This window comes from Lissotriton helveticus, chromosome 2_2 (assembly GCF_964261635.1).
Source record: "Lissotriton helveticus chromosome 2_2, aLisHel1.1, whole genome shotgun sequence".
Classification (NCBI taxonomy): Eukaryota; Metazoa; Chordata; class Amphibia; order Caudata; family Salamandridae; genus Lissotriton; species Lissotriton helveticus.
Window position 1 is genome coordinate 126,864,025 of NC_136060.1, and position 24,796 is coordinate 126,888,820.

General features: G+C 40.1%; 1 protein-coding gene across 2 annotated transcripts in view; it reads right to left on the reverse strand.

Moving 5' to 3' along the window:
* FIP1L1 (factor interacting with PAPOLA and CPSF1) overlaps positions 1-24,796 on the reverse strand; it is a 576,361-nt gene that overhangs the window by 206,775 nt on the left and 344,790 nt on the right. For both annotated transcript variants that reach the window (XM_078678195.1, XM_078678194.1), the window contains exon 8: positions 4,454-4,563. In XM_078678195.1, the coding sequence (XP_078534321.1) occupies positions 4,454-4,563 (110 nt within the window). The remainder of the gene's footprint in view (positions 1-4,453; positions 4,564-24,796) is intronic.

A 24,796-nucleotide genomic window follows, 5' to 3' on the forward strand; every position in this document is an offset into this window, starting at 1 on the left:
AGAGCTGACGAGCTGCAAGCCATAGGCCCCGTATTCTGATATTTAAGTTATTTTATTTACAGTGATTTCTGCATTTTGGTTTTTGTGAGATCATTTGTTAAAGGCATTTACAATTTAAACTTTCCACTCACCTTTGTGCTAAGCCAACCAGTGTGTCTCTACTACAGAAGTGGATGGGTGAGCAATAATTTTTCTACTTCAATGCCAGTGTGCACATTGTCTCTAGCGAAATCTGCTAAACCAAGACATTTCTGAAAACTAAATACCCAAGGGAGTCCAGAGTGGCGTGAACTGCGTTGAACTTGTGACTATTTTTTACCCAGAAGTCCTTGCAAAACTCAAACTTTGCATAAAAAAAGATGTTCCTCATATGTCTGAGCGAGTGTTCTGGAATCTGAGGGGATTCACAAATTTCCAACCAACCATGGTTCCTACACTTACTCCCATATAAACCCATCCTCTCATGTGTGTGGGGTGCCACCACCAGCAAAAAGAACAGTCCAAACTAGGGACCATGCAAACCAAGAACCATCTTGACAGGGCCTTATTTTGATCTGTTTTTGTTGTTGGTAGTCAGGGCCGTTTCTACCATTAGGCAAGACTAGGCAGTTGCCTAGGGCGGCAAAGAGGGAACTTTTTTTCATTTGAACCTACGAAAGTAGAAGCCGCTTGCCGCTACTGAGTACGTTACGCGTACGAAAATCACGTTTGCGCCGTCGGCCTTCCACCAGATCATCACACGGGAAGAGCCTCTAGGATTCTTCAGGGCAAGTGACAGCCATCCGAGCTGCGATGTTCTGCTTAGACTTAGTGCTTGAACTATTCGTCGTCATGCTCAACTTCAAAGTGAGCGATAGCAAAAGCGTGCTGCTGATTCGTTTGCACATGAAAGTTCATTGTAAAGGTAGGTGACATTAGGAGTTGAAGCCAGTTCGGGTGCCTCGTGCCTGCTGTCCCTTTCCTGACTTCTGGGAGTACAGAGGTGTTCGAGCAGTGTTCCTCACACGCTCTGACTGGCACTCATCTTGTTTAAGGTGGCCTGGACTTGGTTGCCAGACTGGAGGTGGCTGCTGAAATGAAGGCTTTGTGCCTTGTCTGTGAATATGGAAAAAGGAGGTGGATAACAGCTGCAGCAACAAGAGGTACTGATGTTTAATCTTGAAAGAGTTATTATGAATCTATTGTCTCTGGACATCGGCCGCTGCCTCTTGCAAGGAAACACAAGACACATTTTTAACGTTTCTAAACACACGATTCTGCATTAAACCGAGTGCCCACAGAGAGCTGGGTGTTGATTTGTTTATGTGTCCTGTTACTTATGCTGCGAGGGAGGGGGAGGTGGTGAAGCCCGTTGAGCCCTATGGCGCTGCGCTCCTTACCTAAGAGCTGTCCAGAAGGTCACGTGTGCGCCACACTGACCTGCAGGGGTCTCATGGCGCTCAAAAAACAATCCTCCACTTGCGACCTGGGGGGTGAGCTCTTCCAAAGAAGGGCTACAATAAAATAAACTAACACACCAGAGGCCCCTTAGGACCCTGCCCTGCTCACCTCCCATCCTTTACACTGCCCTTGGAGGTGCTTTCTCCCACCGGAGTCTAAACATCCAGTCATGGGCTCAAGGTGGCATGATGTAGCATTGAGGGCCACGAACAGTGGTGAGGGACCCACATTTCACCATCAGACATTAATTTCATGGGTCACCTGGAGAGGATGTGGCTAAACGACTAGCGCGACCGGTTTAAAAGCTGGGGAACCGGGTTCGAGTCTCGTCAGGGATGCGCACCACCGTGTGATTCTTTGCAAATCACTTAATCTCCCCGTGCCTAAAAATTAATGTGTCCGTCTGTAACGCAACTGGTGCTCATGTAAAGTGCTCTGATGCCTTTGGGTGGAGTTTTCGTAATATAAAACTGCAAAAAAATAATTGGTAGGGGGCCTCCTTCTGCTTTTGGGGAGCACTGAATCAGATTTAATGAATTTATGGTGATGAGAAAAGCCTTGTGCGCCGTGCTCTGTTATTTTACTACATCATCTGATGTAGTAAAATAACAAAGAGCACGGCGCACAAGGCTTTTCTCATCACCATAAATTCATCAGCCTCTGTAGGCGCTTTATACAGCGCTATATATGAAGCTGAGTGTTCCGCGGTGCGCAGTATGCCTACATGAGACAGTGGTGACTAGGAGGGATTTATGACGACAGGATTGAGGCCCTCGCACAAGACCACATATGTAGAACGACAAGGCCGCACAAGGGCATAACAGATGGACGTCCTCGAGGGAGCAGAGCAGGAACACGAAACTAAAAGACAACACACCACACTCTCCAACATATAGCAGTCACGAGTGACGACCCCTCAGCGAGGCGTGAGGCAAAGACAGAAGCTGGCAGAGTGCGGCTGTATAAGGGCAGAGGCCTCGTCCTGGGCCGAGGTCTAGAAGACATAAAAAGAAGCACTTCGAGAATCTGTTCAAGGTCACCTACCAAGGGTCAAAGGTCAGCTGCACCTGCGATACTTCAGGAGCACCTCCTGTAAGGAAGGCTAAGAGACCACTAAGGGACGAGGCTCGGTAGGATTGAGCACACAAGCATTTTTAATGTGTGAATGAATTAATGGATGAATGAGTTGAATGAATCCAATGTATCTGTGGGAACGGGTATAGTTGGAAGAATGAAAGTAAGCTAGAGTGGCTTTACAAGGGGTCGCATAAGACCATGTTACGAGAGTAATTACCGCACTAATTCTGTTCTTCCTTCTACCAAATTCGCAAACATTTATTTTGCACGAGTGCATGCATGGGAACACTGCGAATGGCCAGAATGCGAGAAGCCGCTGCTTGCGTTATTTGTTTTTTGCACTGATTTTTAGCACAGAATATAGCACCAAGTGCCGGTTATGCAGAATTCCCCCTAACTTTGCAGTTTCCCTAAAAGTTCCCGATAATATGCAGATACAAATTCTGCAATTTTTCGTAAAGTTAACCCAGTCTTTCCTCAGCTGACAACATTAACACTACTGAGTTGGGTTACATTACTAATTATCTGCAGTGAGGGGCTGTTGCAAAAAGCGCTGCAGAGAAGAAAAAAACTGTTGAAAGAAGAGGGGTTTTCTTTATAATGTCGCTCTACATCACCAAATGTTTATTTTTTCTTTTGTTAGAGACCCCCAACGCATCTCCTCCTAGAAGTGTCAATTTGTAGGCACTTTATTAGGGCAATAAATGTTTTTTGCTTTTGATTGGGGGGATTGCTGGAAGTAGGCAAAAATAATATTGCATTTCGTATGTGGGCATTGCATGTCTACATGCGTGCTCGGCGGAAGGTTAAGTTGTTTCTGGTTTTGAAAACAAGTTGCACTTGACGCCTCAGTGGTATTTAAACACAAGGCTCTATTGGGCATCCGTGTATATAGTTCTGTAAGTGTATGGCTACCATAACGGTCTGGCCTGGGCCTTTCGTTGAGGTTGTTTGCAGGACTGACTGTTGTGATCGTGTTTCCTGATAGTAAATGAGAGTCACATAGAAGGGTTCGGCAGTAGAGGGTGTGCCCCTCTAGCCTGGATGACAGGGGAGAGAGTGATGGTAATAAAAGGGAGGGGGCGGCATTTTTCAATTCTCGCCTAGGGTGGCAAAACACCTAGAAACGGCCCTGTTGGTAGTTTTAGGATTTCTGAAGTCCACATGAAAATCTTTGGTTGTAAACCCTTCCTCCCAGAGATGTTAATAAATCCTTGTGTATAGGTATTTATAGAATTTTCTCCTTCCTGGATCCCTGCTTTAGCCAGACAAATACTTTATATAAGAACTTCCAAGTTTGATAGAGTCCCCCCCTGGTGGTACCACCCACCCAGGGTGTGGATAGGTGCTAATGATGAAGCATGCCACTATTTAGTGGGTGAGTCGCAAAGTGTTTTTTTCCTCTTTGCCCTATTGTGTATGCAATATTTCCTGGGAGAATGCAACTAGGATTTTCTCTTGTTCTCCCTTTGTGTAAACACAATGGTGGCCTGTAATTTTAATAGGCAAAAAAATGATTTTTTAGAATGTTTCTATAACGAGCCATCTGAAGTCTGCCTGGCAACATACTAAACAAGAAAAATTATCCATATGAACGATGTATTGTGAAATATGAGGATATTTTTCTAAATCCTCAGCCTTCGTCAATCAACAGACGAAAGCTAGTTCTGTGTTTCAGAAGTACACCCAGTGACAAGGGGGTGGCACTCAAGCCCCTGGTATTACTGAGGAGTCATGATTAGAACGTTCGACATTGCTGATTTTTAAGGGATCGAAAGACAAGAATATCATGAGAAAAGTTCATGTGTGCAGCTAAATGAATTGGAAAGAATTGCTGACATACTGATTATAGAACAAACCAGAGTACATCGCCAGATATTTCCAATTTCCTTCTAGAGAGAGGAGTAAAATGGTAATTTGCATTAATACAACTAACCTTGGAGGTGGCATTCCTAGCTTGTAAGGGGGTGGAGGAGACGTAAAATCTGGTTTGACAGACGGGGGAGCTGAATCTTTTTCTGAATTTCCAACACGACCCTGTTGTACCTTGAGGAAGAAAAAAAAATATTGATTAATAATTTTATCAATTTTAACTGAAACTTGACCACATTCACTACTCGTTAACAACAAATGAATTTCAGAAAACCAGTAACAAACGCTAGCGTGTTAAATAGGTTTTTACCTCCATTGAGAATGTTTGAACAAAAGCTTATATTTAGGTCTCTTGTCAAATCTGAAACATCAATGAGGTCGATTTATAAATACCATTAGTTAAATCAACACCCTAGGAGAATAAAAATCAATTAACCCTTTCCTAACAGTTGCTATCATAAACCAAATCATAAACCTAAACATCCCACCAACACACAACCACTCCTAAATATTTACATGTCTCCACTGTACCCTCAACCAAATTGTTGTTGTGGAGGATTCTGGACACTGAAAGCACATTTTATTGTTTACAGGTATAGTGCTTAGTGGCACTAGCCATACATTATCCTTTAATTAATCTATTCAAGAAAAGATTGTGTGCATAATGTTGAAAACGTAGAGTTTCTGACCTGTTGGTGTAGTTTTGCAGCATAAAAGATTTTCTGGATTCACATGCTGAGCATTATTCCGCCATCTAGTGGTTGGGTACGGAATGGTTGTATTTGTCCTTATGTTTTTTTTCCGTTTATTGGTGGGCTTCGACATACCACCATTTGGTGTCCTTCTGTGACGTCGATGTGCTTCCTCCGGAAGCTCCCATCTTTGGTCGCCATCTTCGGATTCTTTTTTTTCTGTTCCCTCTTGTCTCAACTTTCTTGGTGATGGAGGGTGGTTCGCTAGTGTATCCAGAAAATTCTTCAAGCTGCAAAACTACACCAACAGGTAAAAAATGCATTTTACGCCTTTCTTTCTTGTTGAGTGAGCCCAAGGGGCTCCTTGTAACGTTTGCTCTGCTTGTTAGTGGCATAACTGTATAGCTTGTGCAATCCATCTTTCAATTGGGTTCTTGGTTACTGGCCTTCCCAGAAAACTGTTTGCAAAAGATACAAAGAATCGCTTTGTTTTTCTGTACTCTTTTGTCTTTTCAATGTAATGCATAACTGCTCTTCTAGCGTCAAGAGTATGCAATGCTTTCTCAGTCTGAGTTTTTGGATTTTGGAAGAAACTTGGTATTTGTATGGTTTGGTTTAAGTGGAATTTTGATACCACCTTTGGCATGAAATGTGGCTCAGTTCTCATGACGATTCTGTAGTTATGTATTTGGAAGTAGGGTTCCTGCAGTGTTAGTGTCTGCAGTTCACTAACTCTACGTAGTGATGTTATTGCTACTAAAAAAGGCCATCTTCAGTGTATGCATCTGTGGCGTTATGTCATGTAGTGGCTAAAATAGTGCTTTAATCAGCTGAGCGAGTATTATATTAAGGTTCCAGGTGGGTGCAGGCACTGTTTTTGGCGGTGCGATTCTTTTTGCCCCTTCTAGGAACCTCTTGACCACGTGAGAAGTGAAGAAACTCTTACCGGTTCGTCCTCTTGAATATTCTACAATTGCTGCTAAGTAAACCTTTAGTGATATACAGGTTAGTGTGCTATGCAGTAGATGTGATACGTACTTCAGAACAGTTTTTTCATTTGTGATCTTCTTGGAAAGGTTTTGTTTGAGGCACCATTGAGTGTATCTTTTCCATTTTGCCGTATAACATTTTCTTCCTCTTGCTTCCTTGCCTCTTGTAGAACTGCCATTGTGATTTCTGGTAGTTTTAGGTGTGCAACTACTATGGCCTCAGGAGCCATGCTGCAAGGCTCAGGCTCTTGGGCTCTGATGAAGTACTTTTCCCTCTTGCATCATTAGTAAGTCTTGTCTTTGTGGCAATTTATGAATTGATCCTTGAGCTATCTCCATTACCTCTGAGAACCACATCGGTCTTGCCCATTGTGGGGCAATGAGAATCATTATAATGTAAACAAGGACCCCCTGTTCAAAATTGATAATTTCTGGGACAGGGAAAATAATCATGTGTGTAATATCATAACAAAAATACCAAACACGGGAGAAAACGATTTACCGAACAACAAAACAGCACAATTGTTAAAAATTATATTATTTTTAATGATATTTCTTTTAAAAGCATATTGTGGATATACAAATTTAAAAACAATTACAAAGAAGCCAATTATTGCAATACTAAAAATAAATTATACAAATGAATGTAAACATATCAATAAAAAATGACAATCAATACTATCTCAGAAATCATACAAATGAATACAATGAATCAAATTTTTGATTGTATTCATTTGTATGATTTCTGAGATAGTATTGATTGTCATTTTTTTATTGATATGTTTACATTCATTTGTATAATTTATTTTTAGTATTGCAATAATTGGCTTCTTTGTCAATTTTTTAAAATTTGTATATCCACAATATGCTTTTAAAAGAAATATCATTAAAAATAATATAATTTTTAACAATTGTGCTGTTTTGTTGTTCGGTAAATCGTTTTCTCCCATGTTTGGTATTTTCGTTATGATATTACACACACGCAATGAGAATCATTGTCATATGGCTGCTTTTGCATTTGTTGATTACTCTGTAGAGAAGTGGTATCAGGGGATAAGTGTAAGCAAATATCCCTGACCAGTCTATCCATAGCGCATTCCCCTGGGACTGATTGCAAAGTTGCCTGGATGCGCAGCGTTGGTATTTTGCATTGTGGGGTGTTGCAAAGAGGTGGACTTTTGGCGTTCCCCATTTGGGAAAAATCTTGAGGATTTCTATATGGTTCAACTCCCACTCATGGAATGATGACGCCTGTCTGCTTCTACATTGTCCTTTCCTGGCAGGTGTGGCAGGTGCATTGCTATTATGTTTTTGTTCCATGGGATTGCCCACATCCAGAGTTGCTGAGCCAGCGTTGAGAGTGCACATGATTGTGTTCCTCCTTGCTGGTTTATATAAAACATGGTGGTTGTGTTGTCTATTTGTATCAGAACTGTCTTTACGTAGAGCTCTTTTTGAAAGGCTTTTAAGGCTTGGAACATTGTTGTTAACTCTAGGATATTGAGGTGTTGTAGCATCCTGCTGTGCCCACAATCCTCTTACTGTTCATGTGCACTCCCCATCCTATCTGTGAAGTGTCTGTCGTTATGATCACTGTTGGAGTTGGTTGTGTGAAAGGTCTCACTTGTGATAGGTTTGTTTGGTTCCACCATGCTATTTCCTGAACTGTTTGTGTGTCAACCACTAGATCTTCCCAGCTCCCTATTGCTTGTGACCATTATGTTTAAAGCCATTCCTGGAATGGTCTCATGTGTAGGCGAATGTTGGGAATCAAATGAATGCATTAAGCCATAATTCCTAGCAGCTTCCCCACTGTCCTGTCAGAGCTTGCCCCTTCTGGTATAGCTGTGTCTTCTCCAGTAGGGCGAATATCCTCTGCTCGCTTGGGAACAACTTCTACAATATTGCTTCTATTCTTGCTCCTAAGAACACTTTCTCTTGTTCTGGGGAAGATTTGTCCCAGTATATGGAAAATCCAAGCTGAACTAGTGTCTCTATTACTTGTTGTATATGTTGTTTGCAGAGTCTGTACGAGCTTGCTCTTACCAACCACTCCTCTAAGTATGGGTATACATGGATTCCTGGTCTTCTTAAATGCATAGCCACTGCTGCTAGGCACTTTGTTAACACTCTTGGTGCTGACTTTAGACCGAATGCTAGCACTTTGAACAGGTAGTATGTTGCGAAGACTACAAATCGTAATAATCTCTTCTGTTTCTTGTTCATGGGAATGTGTAAATAGGCATCTTTTAAGTCTATGGTTGCCATGTAGTCCACGTTTTGCAAATGAGGAATCACCTCTTGCAGTGTTGTCTTTTTGAACATTTGAGTCTTTATGAATTTGTTGAGAAATCTTAGTTCTAATACTGGACACAGCGCTCCGTCTATCTTTGTAACTAGAAAGTACATGGAGTAATTTTCTTTGTTTCTTTCCTTGTGTGGTACCTGCACTATTGCTTCTTTGGCTTGTAATTCTTGCATGTCTTGTAGTAGCTGAGTAACTTCTCTCCTTGAATGTATTTTCCTTTTTGGGCCTTTGTTTGGAGGTTGTTTGATTAGCACCATGCAGTAACCGTACTGTATTATGTTTAAGACCCATTTTGTGGAGGAAGTACTTTTACCTGCCTCCTACTGGTGTACTATGTATGGTGGAGGAACTGTTTGTTTATTTGATGTTGTTGTTCTATTGTGTACTGCTGGAATGCAGTCACTTTGTTGTTGTTGTCGTTGGTCCTCCCCCATCTTTGTGGAAAGCCTCTTCCCCGGGGGCATCTTCGAAAGGATTGTCTTCCTTGCTGGTATTGCCAATTTTGTTGTTGCCCTTGTTGTTGTCCTTGGTTTACCCCTTAGTAACCATGCTGATATGACTGATGCACGGTTGTAGGGTGATGGTCTCCTTGAGGGGGTGCCGCTACGCATGCTTCTGAATTGTAGAGCGCCCATAGATCTTGCTGTTTCACTGTCCTTTTTTTATTTGGTTTAGCTTGTTGTCCACTATGCTTCCAAACAGCTGTTCTCCATTAAACGGTGAGTTCAGTATACTGTTCTGCACCTCTGGTTTGAAACCTGAGATTCCCAGCCATGCGTGCCTTTTTTCAGTGATGCCGATCATCATCTGCCTGCTTGATGTTTCTCCGGCATCTAGTACAGATTTTAAGCATGTATTCGCAATATTCTTTCCTTCTACTACTAAGTGGCTTGCTCTTTTTTGGAATTGTTCCGGTAAGTGCTTTAGTAGCTCTCCTACCTCCTCCCAGTGTTGGTATGCATGTCTTTTAAGCAATGCATTTGAATTTGCTATGCGCCATCGATTTGCTGCACTTCTCTCGACCTTTCTCCCCATAAAGCCCATCCTCTTGCTTTCTTTGTCTGGTGGTGGACCTGTGGTGGTTGGTACATTAGCCCTTTTCCTGGTCGTTATAATGGAGTCAGCTGCCACTGACCCCTTGATGTAAACAGGGTCTTTGGAGGAGTGTTTGTATTTTTTCTTTCCTCTTGGTGTGACTGCCATGTGGCAGGCTCCTTAAATGCCTCTTTTCCCTGATCCAGTACACTTGGCAGTATAGGGAGGAATTGGTTCCTTGATTGTGTAGGCATCAAAGTTTGAGTAGAGAACATGATTGTGGTTTTTCTTCCGCAAGTTGTACTCATATGTATCTGCAGCCTTTTTGATGACTTGGTTGTACATACTAATGTCGTCTGGAGGTGAAGGCCTCGAAGGATGCGTATCAACAACCTCTTCTGGGGAGTCGGCATCGAGATCTTGCCATTGAAGCTCTTGAACCACCAAGGTTTCCGAGCCCACATAAGTCTGTTCTTCTTCTCCAAAAAAGAATTCTTCTTCTTGCTCTTCGTGCGGTTCGGGTGTTGTTGGAAGCTGTAATTCCTCAATGCTTTTTTCTACTTCTGTCGAAGTTTTCAGCAGTATCTTGAATTGCTTCAAGCTATCGTCAAACTCTTTCTTTCTTTGCAAAATATTCACCATTTCTGCTTCTTGCCTCTTCTTTTTCTTCTCAATCTCGGACGCGTGAGTTTCAGCATCGAGACATTTTGCCTCGCTCTTCGCGGTCGACAGCGCCTTCACAGCAGTCGAAGTCTGTATTGACCTCTCTTGTTTCGACATCAAAGCGTCCTTTTCTTGACCATCTTTTGACATCTTGGATCTTTCGAGGGTCTTTGCCATTACTGAGTCCTTGTCTATGGATCCAACGGACCATTCGACGCTGAGACTCTTTTCGAGGTCCTTAAATCAGTTTTTCGGGACTCGTCTAGTTTTTTCGAGGTTGACGGTTCTCTTACCTCTCTCGTCATCTTCTTTTCGACATCTACGAGCTGGACGACTATGTCTGCATCGATCTCTGGACCTTCAACGACATTGTCCTTTTCTTCGCTGGACAGTCCTAGGTCTCATAGCAAAGCCGCGGTGCCCTGTCCTGCACGTTGTAGTTGGCTCTTCTCTGACTCTCTCTTACCCTCAAAGTCTTTGGGGTGAAAGTCGAACATGCATTGCAATCTTCACTTCGGTGATCCAGCAGTACGGTTGCAGACAGGATGTTGGTCCTTTTGGGCATACTTGTAGTGAAACTTTTGGAAGAACTTGAACGGTGTCTTGTCCATTACCGCGCACAGGGAGCCCCCTGTATGCGCATTGTCTATTCGTCGGCAAAGGTTGATCTTTTCAGCTTTCGGCATACTCTGGCACCTTGATTCGAAGTCCGGTACGGCGAATCCTCGTACTGTTTGTTTTTGAAGTTTATTCCTTAGTTTTCGTCGATTCTTCTCTCCAAATATCAGTTCCTTCCGAATCAATCCAGACCCAAAAGCGTAAAAAAAGAACCTGAAGATGGAGATCAAAGGTGGGAGCTTCCAGAGGAAGCACCTCGACGTCACAGAAGAACATTAAATGGTGGTATGTCTACGCCAACCAACAAACAGAAAAAAACAAGCATTTGCAATGCAATAGGTCTCGCATTTGCCAGAGTTTGAGCTATTGCCATTGTACACGACAATGCCTTTTCATTTATGCCTTATTTTACTTTCCACAGGTGTTAAAATGTCACGGCGTAGGTTGCAACCTTAAAAAAGGGAGTCCACAGAGTGAATTCACGAAGAATTAAGATTGGAGAAAAAGCTTTAAAAACAAAAATCAAATAGGGACCTAACTAATGGAAGCACTGGCCTAGGCCAGGCATCTATGAGAGGCAGCAGCTGAAAGCAGACGGTGGTGACTCAGTTTACATCACTGAGAACAAGAAAAAGTCCAGGAGAATCCATCTTCAAAAGGAGTCCACCCTCAACTGCCAGTGGTCGCATCAATCACAGTAAACACACTGAAGATGTAAACATCAGATCTTTCTTCCGAGGCAAGCTCGTGGGCCTCCACAATGATATGAAGGGCAATGCAGTGTACCGACCCACCCTGGCACAATTCATGTGAAAATATAAAACTGAAGCGCCCAGAAGCGAGGTAACCATAGCTCGTTGACCAATCACTCACGCGAAAAAACTTTAAAAAACACCAGGGAGACACCAGTAGTGGGGCTGACAGTAAGCGTAGATCTATGATTGTAGACCAAAAGGACAATACATTCACATAAATGCCCGAGGACAGAGGGCATTAAACTACAGAATGCTACAAGATGGTGTCGCTTAGGTCCTGTTTTGGCAACTGAAGTTCAAGATGATAAAAAAAAATTCCCAAATGCTTTGAAAAACATAATTGCGTTTCTATTGGCTGTAACAAGACCATGCTCCTAATCTCTTAGGACGCAAGACCTTGATGTGGAAAGCCTCCGCCTGTAAAACTGTGACCCTCAACTCCGCGATTATTTCTCAGTCCCACTCCGCGATTATTTCTCAGTCCCTCTCCTTAGGGTAACAAAACAAACAGAGCTTGGTTTTATAGTGTTGGCATGCAGTTTTACCAAAATAGATTCTACCAGCAATATTTTCACGAATCCTCACGCCCTCTCTAATCTCATATCTTCATGTAATGATTCATCCTAATCTCGCATTTTAACGCCCCTTACAATTCTCTGTGCCTTTCTATCGAACCTGTAATAATTTACCATACTGCTAAATTTGGTTTTAACCTTTGGAATGTGTGAAAGGCACGTGCAGAAGCCAATTATAAAGAAAGGAACAAAAACTCCTAACAAAAAAAAAAGATTACTGAAAAAACTAGCAATGATGAAAATATTGAGGCAAAAACGTTACTTTTTTAATAATTGTATTTAAGTAACAGTTACTTTTACAATTTCCTTATGTATGTTAACAGGGAGAAGCAGTGAGCCATATTCCAGCTTTGCTAGCAGAACACCCTCATCTAGAGCCTGCCCCCACCACACCCCCACACCCTCCCCCCACACATACACACACACATGTAAAGTATTCAAACACTACTATGGTATGAGCCCTGGCATAATCAAGGATGCTATATCAGAACTCTTATATAATGAGATTGCGACCAAAATTTGTCGCTGCAGTACATGGCACCAAGTGGGCAAGTGGATTTTGTTACAGGACAAGTAGATTTATGAAGCAACCTGCCCCATGGACACGTAGATATTTCATTGAATTCCACACCCCTGCACATCACTGATGCTAAAATACCTATAACAATAATACCCAAGCCACCCATTAAATGTTATTTTTTTTTGTAAGCAGACCTCATTATAGTGACTTGGAATATGATCATGACATTTTGTTAACTGAGTTAAAGTAATTGCTCAGCATATTCTTTTTAGGGATTGGCATGCATACTGTTCTAGCCATTATGACTATTTTTTTTAATTTTAAATTCCTTCATTGGAATCCTTCAACAATGCATGGACCTTGTGATGAAATGTTGTGTAGTGCAAAAGCCTTGGCATCGGAAGTAATTAGAAATAAATGTGTTTTGGGGTATATTTTTGCTTTGTATTTCATATACATACAGCTCTCTTGTACAGTCTAGGACTTGAGGTTATAAATAATAATTCCCACTACTGACAAATGGAAGCAAACATGAAAAAACAATGGTTCTACTTAAAAAGAAAAAAGTATTGCACTGATTTAAATGTAAAGTTTCTCTTTTGGGCATATATGAAACATTAATGGATGGAAACCATTTCCTTATTGGCCAATTGACACGTGAAAAGACAAGAGGTAACTAAACTAATGTGACGGGACGTTAACTAATTTTTGAAGCATGATTCGGTTAAAGATTTTCAAAATAAAGCAGATAACTGAGGAAGTTCTTTTGAAGTCAAGGGTGGCTGACCAAGATGAGCATTTTGGCATTAACGTGAACCATCTCATTAACCCTGCTTTTTAAGAAACCAGTTACTTACCTGAAACAAAGTTTCGCAGCTTGAAACACTCCTAGGTGCACTTTGTTTACTATACCACCATCTTGTGATTGCGTCCTGAAGTGTTTAAAATTATCAAAGGTTTTCGGGTTGGAGTCAACCAAAGAAGAGCCAAATTGCACACTATGATGTCAACTGTCAGCCCAAAATGCTCCAATGGGTACCCTGAATTTTACATTTTATTTTCTCGTCCCTGGGAAGGAGGTGGGGTCACTGAGTTCTCTTACAGAATGAATCCGCCTCTAGATTTATCTGTGGCATACAAAGTTCACATCATGGAGGCGGGTTTGAAGGAAGACCATTAGTAAATGAATGTTTGAACAGTCGGACGTACTCCTACATTTTTGTCTCAATACCTACATAAGGTTTTGTAAAGGTATCCAACAACCATGTAATATGCATAATCCATCTAACAAGTCTCTCTTCTGAAACATGTATGCCTGAAGTTTGCAAAGCATGAAGAACTAATTTCCCATTATTCTTTGTTTTCCAAACAATAAATAATTGCTGTTCTAACGTCTAATGAACGTAATACTTTTTTAGCCGTGTTCTTAAATGCTTGGAAAAGTCAGTCTGCTGAATAAGTTGGTTCACTTAAAGGTGTGACTCCATCAGGAATATACTCTTGGGTATGTTCTCATAATCACCTATATTTTTGAAAACATGGAAATATTTATTGGCAGTACTTGCAATTCACTTACTCTTATTAATTAAGTTATTGTAAAAAGGTTGTTTTTAGATAAAGGACGAAGTCTATTGTAAGCATTAGTTCAAAGGGTGTTTTCAATAGTGCTCCTTGTACCAAGTTTAAATTCCACTGAGGGGTTTGGTACTGAATGCGGAAGATATAGCCTCTGCTCCCTTTTGGAATCTTTTTGTGACTGGTACTGAAAATATTTGTGTTTGATTTATTCCTCGTGTTTGTTGCAATGCCTGACAAATGCACACATAAAGAAGTGGAACTCAGGCCACATTCTGCTAAATAAACAAGATAGTTCAATAACACTATTTGATGTGTGTTTCCCTTAACAAATTATTTTTGCACACCGATTTAAGATTCTGCACCATTTTACTGCATGACATTTCTAGTTGATGGGGTCCTTGTTTCTTTTGGTGACTTTCATACATTTATGTCAAATATCTAATTGCTGACTCTCTTAAGCTTCAAGCACCATGCTGCTAACTGTAGAGTCTGGGGATATGGACATATCACTCTGCCTTTTGCATTTTCAATACAGCCTTCACTAGAGACATCATATTGTGTTATATAAACTGAGTGAACCATATTTGCCATGCCCATATGGGTGCTACTGAGAGGCACAAACTTATCAAAAGAGCATTCTCCTGGGCACTGGTTCGAAGTGCCTAGGTGCAAAATCTTGGTATTTTGCATTCTCTTGTGGGCCATATAGATTTATACTTGGTGTTCCCCATTTAGTAAATATTTAGTTTACAATTTTTTATTTTACTTCCCATATATTCTGCATTAACATAGTGACAAATATGTCACAGAGGATACGAGTTTGTCCTTACTTTAAAAGGTGTTTAGTGTTAGAAATACTTTTCATTCCAGGTAGTTTACATATTTGTAATAATCTGGTTCTAACCACTGACTTTTAGATTGTAAAAGTGTGCTGCCCAACCTACATGTGACACTTCTAGTGTAATGATGGTAATTGGACTAGGTGTTTTGAATAATTTGTCCTTTTAAACATTTTCATTGTTCCAGCAGTGGAATTCCTCTGTACCTTGTTTACTATAACCAGTAAATCTTCAGAGTCTCCATTCACTAGAGAACACGGACTATCTTTTCTTCAATTGGTCGCATGATAGACCTTGTATTTACTATCAAATGAATACAAGAGGCTATCACTCCCATAACTGAATTACTATCAGAGACTGAGATGTCTGACATAGGCAAGTTTGTTTCTGCAGGAAAAATATTCTCCTCGGAATGGGATACATTAATGTTAATTCTGCGTTGATTATTTGCCTCCACAACATTCTGCGGAATTGAGGATGACTTTCATGCTGACTGTGATCCAAATACGTAGTAAGCCTACTAGCAACAGCAGGTTATGGTGACATGGTTGGAAAAAACTTGCCCTGGCCAGTTGGTCATCTAAATAATGGTACTTGTGAATTCTCCACCTCCTGGGATGTACTGCTGCCACCAGCAGCAGTGTCTTTCTAAAGGTCCCTAGTGCACACATTATTCAAAAGGCAGAACTTTTATTTGGTTATAAGAATCTTTAATATGAACCCGAGCTATTTCCGATAAGCAGAGTGAATTGATATATAGATGTAAACATCTCTCAGGTCTAAGGTGACAAAGTAACTTTTTTTCCAGTTGCAGTGAGACTTGTTGTAGAAATGTTAGTGCTTGATGAACTTGTTTACCAACTTTATATCTAATATTGCCTTAAAGTCAAATCCTGTTTTGGAATCGGGAAATTCTGAGTGCACTTCCACATTTCTTTCATGGAGTATAGTACCTCTTCTATTGCAGCATTTAAACAAAGTTCCCTGACCTCTTGCTCAAGTATTTTGAACTATTTTTGTTACATTGTTTCTTTGAAAGTACTGCCACGTGTGCAGGTAGTTCTTGATTCAGCCCCACTAGTGTTACATGTGCTAGAGTAGAAATAGAGTAATTTACGGAGAAGGGTGCCATCTCTATGGAGTTGTCCTTTCATCTTGTGCCTCACAATCAAAATTGTTGGTTTCCCTTGTTTTGCTGCCACCGACCGTGGTCTTTGAAGACATGGGGTGTTTGAGACATTGTACTATAAGCTAATCCATGGAGTCCACTTTTTGCCTCTTCAAAAGGAAGACCTCATTTGCAAACCGACATTATCTTTACAGTATCATGTTTTTGCTTCACATTTGCCTCAGGAGTGTCAATATTTGCTTGAACTTTACTTTTAAAACCTAAAATTTGGAGCCAGGAATGTTTTTGCATAGCATCCTCTTGACAGCTGCCTGTCCGTTGTATCACCTGCATCTAAAGGGAACTTTAAACACGTATTTGCAGTTATTCTGCCTTCTTCCACTATTGACTTTGCCATTTTAAGTACTCTTATTTTTCTGAAAGCTGTTGAAGCACATCGTCCATATATGTGCACTGTTGGAGAGTGGATCTGTCAAGCAAGGCATTTGATTTCCTACAATTCAATGTAGGCTGCTGCTGACTCCATTTTCCTGCTTCCAAACGGTTACTATCACTATCTGGCTGGGCTCTTTTCCTGGCTACAAGGATAAAAGGCAGGATGAACATGTAACCTATTGTATTAGGGGTTGTGTGGACAGTCAAACCTTTTCTGGGAGCTACTTCTCTAAAAGGAGACGGTTTTAAGAAGTCTTCAGGGACTTGCTGCAATATTGCAAGATCATTGACAAGTGAAAATGTCTTTACTCTGATAAAAAAAAACAGGACTGTTTGCTCAACCTCCAATTGGGCACCAAAGGCATCGGCTGCTCTTTTCACCACACTATGATACACAGTAATGTCATCTGGTGGGGATGTCTTAGTAGGGCAACATTAAATTTCTTTAAATGGTGAATCTGCTTCAGAAATGTTCTATTAGGTGCTCCGCTTTCCTGTATGTCATTATTGAGATTTTCTCCACCGTCTGGAGTATGGGTATATTGGTTCTCTAATACCTAACTTTGTTTACTCTTTTGTTGCTCTTCAACTTTATCTTTAGAAGGGGATCCCAAATTTACTCTGCTATAATTTTTCTGAATCCAATCCAGGTTTTGCTTATGCCTAATAGTTTTGGGGTGACAAAGAAAGGCTATATTTCTAAAAATAATACTTTTTTTCCTCGTCAAATGTTCCATCTTGGTTCTGGAGCCTTGCCACTGTGTGGTGGATTTTTTTCATGATTATCAGCATTAATGGTTTTTATGCATGTTGTTTTTCCCTTAATATTAATATTTCTTCAATTCGTAGACTGACTTATGCAAAGGAGTTTTGTGATCTTTTGAATGGGTCTTAGGACCCCTTTAAGGCATTGTAAGCTCATGTTGTTTTGTCTTAGGAGTCTGGAAAACATTTTCCAATTTTTCAATCTCGTTTCTGTACAGCATGAATTCTCTCAATGACTGGAACCATCTCACCAAATTATTTTGTCATTTCAAATCAAAGTCTTAGGCTTGAACAAAAAAATAAGAGGCATAGCAATCTTCAGGTGTATGGTCTCAAGGACGATAGTTCAAACTAATTTGCAGAACTTAAATAAATCACTCATGCAACAAAATGGTATGGAGGAGACAAAGTAAACAACAAAGTCAAAATACATTATCCGTTCTACTTGAAGATTCCGACCTGTTTTCTTCAATGTCGAACTGTCATCTTCTGTGCACTTCTTATCAAATAACAATTAAATGTCAAGGCATTACCTCTTCTTTCCAAGACGTCTTTTACACCTCTGAGTGCAGTAGCAAATCAGGAATTATCCAAAATAAAGGGCACATTTTAGAACACTGTGGGCTTACGGTCAATATGACATTGTATCAAACAGCTCTGACCTGATTGACGCCCACCCTAAAAACTTTGATAGTCTTAAACACATCCAGTCTAAGCCACGCAAGGGCAGTATAAAGCACATCATGTTCATTTAGAACGCGATTCAGGCTGCAAGTCAAGGCTTTCCCCACTTCCTGCCAGGGTTGAAAGCAACAGGTAAGTGATGCAGCATGATCTGTGGTCAACACCCTTCTGGCATCCCAACGTAAAGAGTAAGATGACAACAATTGATTAGATGGTTTATCTAATAAATGTGTGTTGAGCATGTCAAATTAGTGTAGCCACTGTATGAGTTGCAGTGTTCTACAACTCACCAACATGTGAGTGGAAAAATGCTGAAGAAAAATATGGCCAATTTACATGCAGGTTTTTATTTCTCATAGGTTGCAAACTCAAAGTGACCAGTCTATTGTATGGATGATCATAATTGCATGAATAGCATGAGATGTGTATGAGGGACAACAGATGAATATGTAGATAAAGTAACTTGAGAAAAAAAAGTTGGGATCCTTGGTCCAAACTAAAGCCAGATGACCAGCAGAGCATGCACGGCTGAAACAAGTTGAGTACTGTAGATGCAGGAAGGATAATCCCCTAAAATTGTGTTGTGCATGGTATATGTACTGGTATCCATTCACTGGAGAGGTGGAAGGCTCACTTGTGCATCTACAAAAACCTCAAGCTACATAACAATTGTTACTAGTACATAACTCATTTGTAGAATGTATCTATTAACTATCCATATGCTGTGCATCCACTGTACTGCAGTATTTCTCCTCTATAGAGAAGGGAGCAAACTGGCAGTAGTAGCAAACAAATGGTTTAACACTGTGTACTTCACATCAGTTTACTCCCTTGAATGAACATCTATACAGTGGCAAGAGGCGTGTGGAAGACCACATCATGAAAGGATACACTTTCAATGTATGTCAAAGAGGCATTTTTCTTTCATTCACCAGTAAAACAGCTGAACTGATTTCACAATCAATCTAGGAACAGCCGCCTTTGCAACTGCGTTAAAAAAAATTGGATTTGCCACACTACCTTTGACTTTTTTATTTAATACTTAACAGTCCTAATATCCAACATATGTAATGCCACTTCTGTCGGTAAAGTCCTACACTGGCAAATATGTAGCAACTATATCATCTAATGAATATGAAAAGACAAAAAATACCTTAGATATACATTTTGGGTTTGTCGTGATGATGTTTACCTCCCGATATATCTGGATGACGGAGAAAGCTTGAATCTCACTCATTCTGCATGGATTTGCAATAAATATGTAGCCTTGAGCGCAAGCGGTTTCAGTATAGCTTTGTTAATTGTTCAAAAGATGGTAATGTCTCAAAATCGATTTTAAAATCCACAATGGTTTTTGCAATCTATTCAGTGGAAAAAGGGGTTTAAAATTCCTCCTCATCCTCATGATTGAAATTACACTAGCTAAACCCCAAAGACTGAATCACCTTTAAGATATGCAGCATTGTATACAAGCACATCAGATCTGTCATTTACCCGTACCCGGTACAGAAATTAACTCAGGAGGACAGTACAACACTGAAAGCCAAGACATCATAACATACGGCAACCAGAAGACAAGCCTTCCCATTAACATCAGCATTGTCTGAAATCTTGGGAAATTGAGAAAACATGAACCCATTTCCTCAGAAAACACTCACTATATATCCATGAACATCCTGATTCTCTATAAACAATCCCGAATTACAAAGGTGGTCTTTGGCCCTTGTTCAATCCCGTGCTGCTCTCTAGCGAGGTTCACGGACTAGAAATACCAGTGCATACATTGGTATATTAAAAAGTGATCTATTTTTTAATTCAGTTGTACATGTTGAAATTGCTCATAAGTGTAACCTTCGAGAAGCATAGTACAAAAGGTTTTCCAACATATGCCTTTCACAAGCAGACTGATGTGGCTGCAACTTTTTAACAAATAAGCAGAACACCAAATGTTTCCACCTTCCTGCACTACACAATAGTGTTGTAGGTCTAAGCCCTTCTCCAACATTTCAAGACATCTTGTAAGAAAATATAAGTAGCCACACTCTAAGACATCGGGCGCTATACAGCCAAGTCGAGACTCCTCAATCCCAGATGGCATATTTTGACCTCTTGTGAGATAAGCAATTCAGGCACCAAACGTTTTTTCCAGTGTCCTCTGTAACAGTTATCAAATGTGGAAACAGTGGTTGTCGTGCCACTCTGGTGCAAGTCATCACACGTAATCAGGACCAATTGTTTAACATGAGAGGCTGGAATAGTATTGGGCAAAACTATGAGCAAAGATTCCAGATCAAGTCAGTGTTAGTGACTTTCTCTTGTATAGGAAATCAGATTATCTTGATGCAAAGTCTTAACACTTCAAGCTTAAGCTTGATCCAAATAAGTAGCTCCCTCCCGCTGCCCTCATTGCAGATATTTTACCTAGGAAAAGTTGATTTAGTTCCCACTCATGCAATAAACCTGACTTGTACTTAGCGTTACAGCCTTGATGCTCTGATTTACTGGCAAGTGATATGCCAATATCTTAATGCTAGTGAAATGACCATTCTGTGCCCCCATTCTACCCTGACCCCACACACAATAAAGTGACCTTTGAAACAGGGCATGATTGTATCCAGGTAAAACAGATGTGTTGTCTGTGAGAATCTGCACTGCTGTCATCTATTTCTGCTGCTAACATGACTTTAATGGCGAAATAACTCTAGAAAGTTGTGAGTTTTGCAGAGTCTTCAGAAGTTCATGGACTTAATCCCTGTACTTCCTTCAAGTGTTTCCCCCCCCCCTCCCACACCCCGCCCCACCCCACCAAACCGGTATGGGAGGCTTCGGTCATAACTGTTATCATCTGGATTAGGTTTTTAAATGAACTTCTCTGGCCTGGTCTTGTATTCACAATTGTAAAGCTACTGCCACTAGGCATACGGCCATTGCAAGAGTCAAGTCAATGACGCTGGAGTTCCTGCAAAAATAGTTCTGAAGGAAGCCTAAGACATATGAGGGGTCTATGAAGTGCTCTACCTACCAATGAGAGGATCAGGGAAGGCAGAAAAGTATAGGGAACATCCTCCAAGTAGATAATGTAGCAATTTGGAGGTGTTAAGGTACTGGTTTAACCTAATTTTGTCAGAACCACTCAATACAACCAAAAGTTTCTGAACAAAATAAATTACTGGTGGCAGAGCATGCAACCTCTATCTGGCAACCTACTAACCAAGCTGTTTGAAGAAACAACTAACTCTTGCTATGGTTCAGAGGAAACTAAGGTGATAATCTTATTTTAATGGTGGCTTCTTTCTGTTCCTCTAACCTTGTCCCCATCTCTTTTTGTTTATTTTCTCATCACTTACACATTATGAAGTAGTTCGCATCATTCAAATTAATATTCTTGAGATGCAACGTATAAAGGCAAGGGTCATGTTGAGATATAAGGTTCTTGTGTATGGTTTTATACTTTGCCCAATAAATGAGATTTATCATTTTAGAAAACATATCCATACCCTCCTCGGTAACATGGTTAAAAAAAGACACGGAACAGGATGTGGCATTTTCAACATGCATCCACCTGCTCTTTCTTAACCTAATCCACTTCGCCAATTTTAACCACACATCTCCTTTGACATGGTCCCAAATGTGTGTTCATCTGATACAATCTTCCTGCAATCTTTCTTCCTTCTCTTGCGTGTCATAATCATTGACCTTCATTCACAAGCATGCTGTGTGCTTCATGAGAAAAGAATTTGCTGCAGGTCTCCTCAACCCCTACAGCGCCAAGACGCCCTCGGGTATAAGCCGCGCTTTATAAATGCTAAACATAAACATAAACATAAACTTATGTTAAGTTTCATTGATTTAGATCTTGTCTTTTTTAGGAATGTTGTATGGTTTGATGCTTTAATGAAATATTTGCTTCTAGTGAAGCAAAGTTTCTTAGTATGTCTCAGCATTTTTAATGCCAAAACTTTGTGTCCTTTTCCACATCGATGTGTGAAAGGTGCTGAACTCTTCAGTGTTGAGTGACCTTTCAAGTTCTTTCAAACACAATCTTTTCAAATCAAGTCATGGTCCAAATCCTGTCAAACGCTATTGTCTTTTGAAAGAGAAATGGCCTTTTTTTTTAATATATATATTTTTTTAAGTCTTTCACTTTTTTGTCTTAAACTCAAAAGCTTTGATATAGTCTTTTGTAGTCCCTCTTATAGTAATAGTATATAGTCTTTTGTAGTCCATCTTCAATTAAAAGTATATCATTTTATTTTTATTTTTCTGATTCTCTAAAGTCTTCAGCAGCGTGCATTTCTTTCAGATATTTGTGAGGATTGATTGGCTCGCGTCATTGCAAGTTTAGGTCTTTTTGGCATACCATTGTTTTGGGCTGATTTGAGAAGATCTATGTAGAACACATTTTCCAAGTGTTCCATCTCTGAATTAAGGAGAAGTTTCTCCCGCGACTTCTTAGCCATCATCATTACAGCAGAGACACTGATCCAGTAAACTCAATTAGTCAACTCTGTAGTCTTAACACTTTTAAGATCAGGTTGCTGAGCCATGGCGGATGAAGCCTCAAGTTTCTGTACTTATTTCAAAAATTTTGGTTGAAGTAGAGAATAAAAAAACAACCCTTCCACCTTGTAATCAAGAGCAAGGTATAAAAGGCAAACTAATTTATTTTTAAGGCACAAAGGCTCATTGACCCAGGTAGAGCCTAAAAGGTGTTTCTCTCAATAGCTTCACAAACTAATGGGAATCACACAGATAAAAAAATAAGACGCCCATTAAAATTCATGGTCTATGACCTGATGGCCTATGGTAAAAGATCTTAAAGTATATTCACTTAATCTCAGACAAGTTCTCACTGTCATAATTGAGTTAAATCTATGATTTTTGCAGCACTTCAGTGCAGCTAATCTTTATCATCAATAATAACACTTTCAGTTGTGTATCTTCTTGCTTCTGAACCCACAGGCATTAAAAATAACCCAAGGATTGTGGATATATGGCAGGGCACTGTGGGCTCACAGTCAACATCATGAGTAACTTAGGCCCTACAATGGTTGATGCCCAAAAAGCAACACTGGTTTGAAGAGACTTTCTATACTCAACCCACTAATTGGCAGAAGAACTCAAAAAATGTGCATCTAAAATAGGTTCATGCTTGAGCATACAGATTTATAATGCAAAATGTCAATAAAAACAAGTTACAAAAAAAAAGTGTCTATGTAAGAGACCACTTAACCTGACATGAAAAATATACATCAAATAACGAACTTGTTTAAAACACCATCAAGTTGCAATTTATTAAAAATCTCTTATAAGATGTACAGTAAAATTAATTGTTCATTCAATGAACATAATAACACTCCTCTCACCAGGGGTTACAATCTAAATATATCACACAAATAAGTTAAAAGCACTAGGAAAAAACTGTCAAGGCAGCGTTTCGGTGACACCTTGATGTGTTCACCTTCATCAGGACTGAAAGAGCTTTCTACAAATCTTATAATAAGTTGGATTATGTTCCGATGCTTTGGTCTGTGGTGCTATTCGTCCCACCAGGATACAGCCTTACTACTTTGATGGTAGATATATATTCTTGTCTGTTAGAACCACCGTAATGCTTAGCGGTTAAACTCAAATACATGTACAGCTCTGACTTTTTGCACTTTGAGTCAGGATATAAGCCGTATTCTACCAAACACAAAGTTTTAGAGACCTGGCATTGATACTTCTATATTGGCAACATGGTGCAATGGTCTGGAGCGTTATACGTTCAGCAGATAATTTCAAATCAAATCAATGATTAGCGGCCTCCCTGTTCTAACGGACTTCCGGGTTCCCAATAAAACAATCAGCCATGCACAGTATAGCATAAGATGTAAACTATCTGAAGTTCTTCATAAAATGCAGGATAAATGTACGTTTGAACAAGTAGATGCCACTCACTGGCATTCCCCAGAGGCTTTGACAAAAAAGAGGTTTGGAGAGCTTTGCATTTGCATTGCTTCAATATGCAATGTAATTTGGGAAGAAAAGGTTCCCCTACCTCGCACTGAAGATCTTATTACTGCTGTGGGTCTAGAAAAAAAAGTTCACAAAGCTACAGCTTTGTGAGGCGTAACATCAGGTGAAACTTGATGCTAAATCTTGTCATTATACTGCTTTTGTGACACCTAATGGTACATTTCAATGTTGTTGCATGCCATTCGGTCTGGCCTTGGCGACTTCTGTATTTGAGGTAATGCCCACTTTTGGAATATTTTGTTTTCAACCACATTAATTTGAATGGACAGATTTCTCCAGCCATCCCTCCAAAATGTTTATGAAAAATGGAAGGCGCACTCGTAATTAAACATTATTTCGGTAATTTTGTTACCAAGTTCGAAAAACAACCAACGCGTTTCAATCCATGTTGGAACTTCGTCAGGGCCTCAAAATAGTCAGTGCCAAAGTTGGCGCAAAATAATCTTCGGACCGCCAAGTAAAGAATTATATAGCTACGATCAACGCAATGATGATACGCACTACAGCTTCTGAAAAATCCAGAGGCAATCCTCTAGATTACATTTTAGCACTGCCGCCCTTGTTACATCAAGTCTCTTCAAATCATTGAGCTTATGGACAGTGAACATCTTCAAGCCATTCAATTTAACCGAGAAGTAAAGTAACTGTGAACTAGTTGAGATAATAGTTATGAGTAGACTTATATGATCAAAGCAGTCATTGAAAAATTGTAAGACTTGAAAGGCAAGATATGGCACCCTGCTGACTTGATCATTAATATCTAGCAAGCCAGGAGTTGGGAAAATACAAGTTCATGAAAATGTG